Consider the following 1,207-nt stretch of genomic DNA (forward strand, 5'->3'; position numbering starts at 1 on the left):
GAACGCAGCGCGCTTGATGGCCGACTCCGGGGCAGGGACAGTCTTCGCGGGCATGATCGCTACCTCCTTCTTCTTTGTGTAAGAAGCACAAGAAAAGACATTGAGGAGAGCAAACAATTTCGGGGGCAGCAACTTCACGATTTGGTCACTAGTTTTAGAGAACGGCAGCACAGCAGCATACAGACAGTAAAGACCGAAGATTGTAAGATTACAAGACACAAATAAAAATGAAGTAATCCAATCAAACCTTACACAGCAGCCATGTCAACTTAAATCATGCGGGCGAGGAAACGGTTGATGAGGGTGTCGCGGTTGCCGTAGTCACCGCCCTCAACAAAGTGGCGACGCTTCTGGCGCATGCCACCGGTGGGCGGCGACAGCTTGAAGGGCCACATTCCGTTCGTCACGGTGCGGAAGTGCTTGCCCGCGGTGTAGATCTGGTTCACGATGTCCTCGGCGCAAACAATGTCCTCGTTGTTGTACTTGTCCTTGATCATCTTGTTGTCGGCGATCTTCACGCGCTGGCCGTTGACCTTCAGGTGCCCACGCTTGTACACCATCGCACGGACCGTGCGCAGGGAAGGGTAGCCGTACGCAATGTAAGGCTCCACGGCACGGAGCATGTTCTCCATCGGCTTGTTCAGACGCACGAAAACTGTGTTGAAGATCTGGCGCAGACGCAGGAGCTGAAGGATCTTGCGCTGCTTCGGAGCCACCTTCGCAATACCGCGGATGCGGGTGACAACAGCCACCTTCGGCTTTGCCTCAAGGTAGTAGTTCCCGCGGCTCTTCGCCAGGCGGCGAAGGTGCACCAGCTTCTTCTCGGCGGAACGGTACTCACGGGAGTACTTGAGGCCACGCGCGTAGGCAAGCTTCTTCAGCGCGACCTTTGCGGCCTTGTTGGCAGCAATTGCCTTCTTGAAGTTCTCCGTCTGTTGCTGCTTGAACGCAGCGCGCTTGATGGCCGACTCCGGGGCAGGGACAGTCTTCGCGGGCATGATCGCTACCTCCTTCTTCTTTGTGTAAGAAGCACAAGAAAAGACATTGAGGAGAGCAAACAATTTCGGGGGCAGCAACTTCACGATTTGGTCACTAGTTTTAGAGAACGGCAGCACAGCAGCATACAGACAGTAAAGACCGAAGATTGTAAGATTACAAGACACAAATAAAAATGAAGTAATCCAATCAAACCTTACACAGCAGCCAT

General features: G+C 53.5%; 1 protein-coding gene across 1 annotated transcript; it reads right to left on the reverse strand.

The window, feature by feature from the left end:
* Window positions 1-269: 269 nt before the first annotated feature.
* On the reverse strand, window positions 270-1,205 carry Tco025E_04115 (60S ribosomal protein L7; the record flags this gene model as incomplete). The annotated part of the gene is made up of 1 exon (XM_029371027.1): window positions 270-1,205. A coding segment is annotated over one exon (936 nt), but the record flags the coding sequence as incomplete, so codon positions are not given.
* Between the last annotated feature and the right edge of the window lie 2 nt (window positions 1,206-1,207).

This window comes from Trypanosoma conorhini, assembly GCF_003719485.1.
Source record: "Trypanosoma conorhini strain 025E chromosome Unknown Tco_14.4_contig_00202, whole genome shotgun sequence".
Lineage (NCBI taxonomy): Eukaryota > Euglenozoa > Kinetoplastea > Trypanosomatida > Trypanosomatidae > Trypanosoma > Trypanosoma conorhini.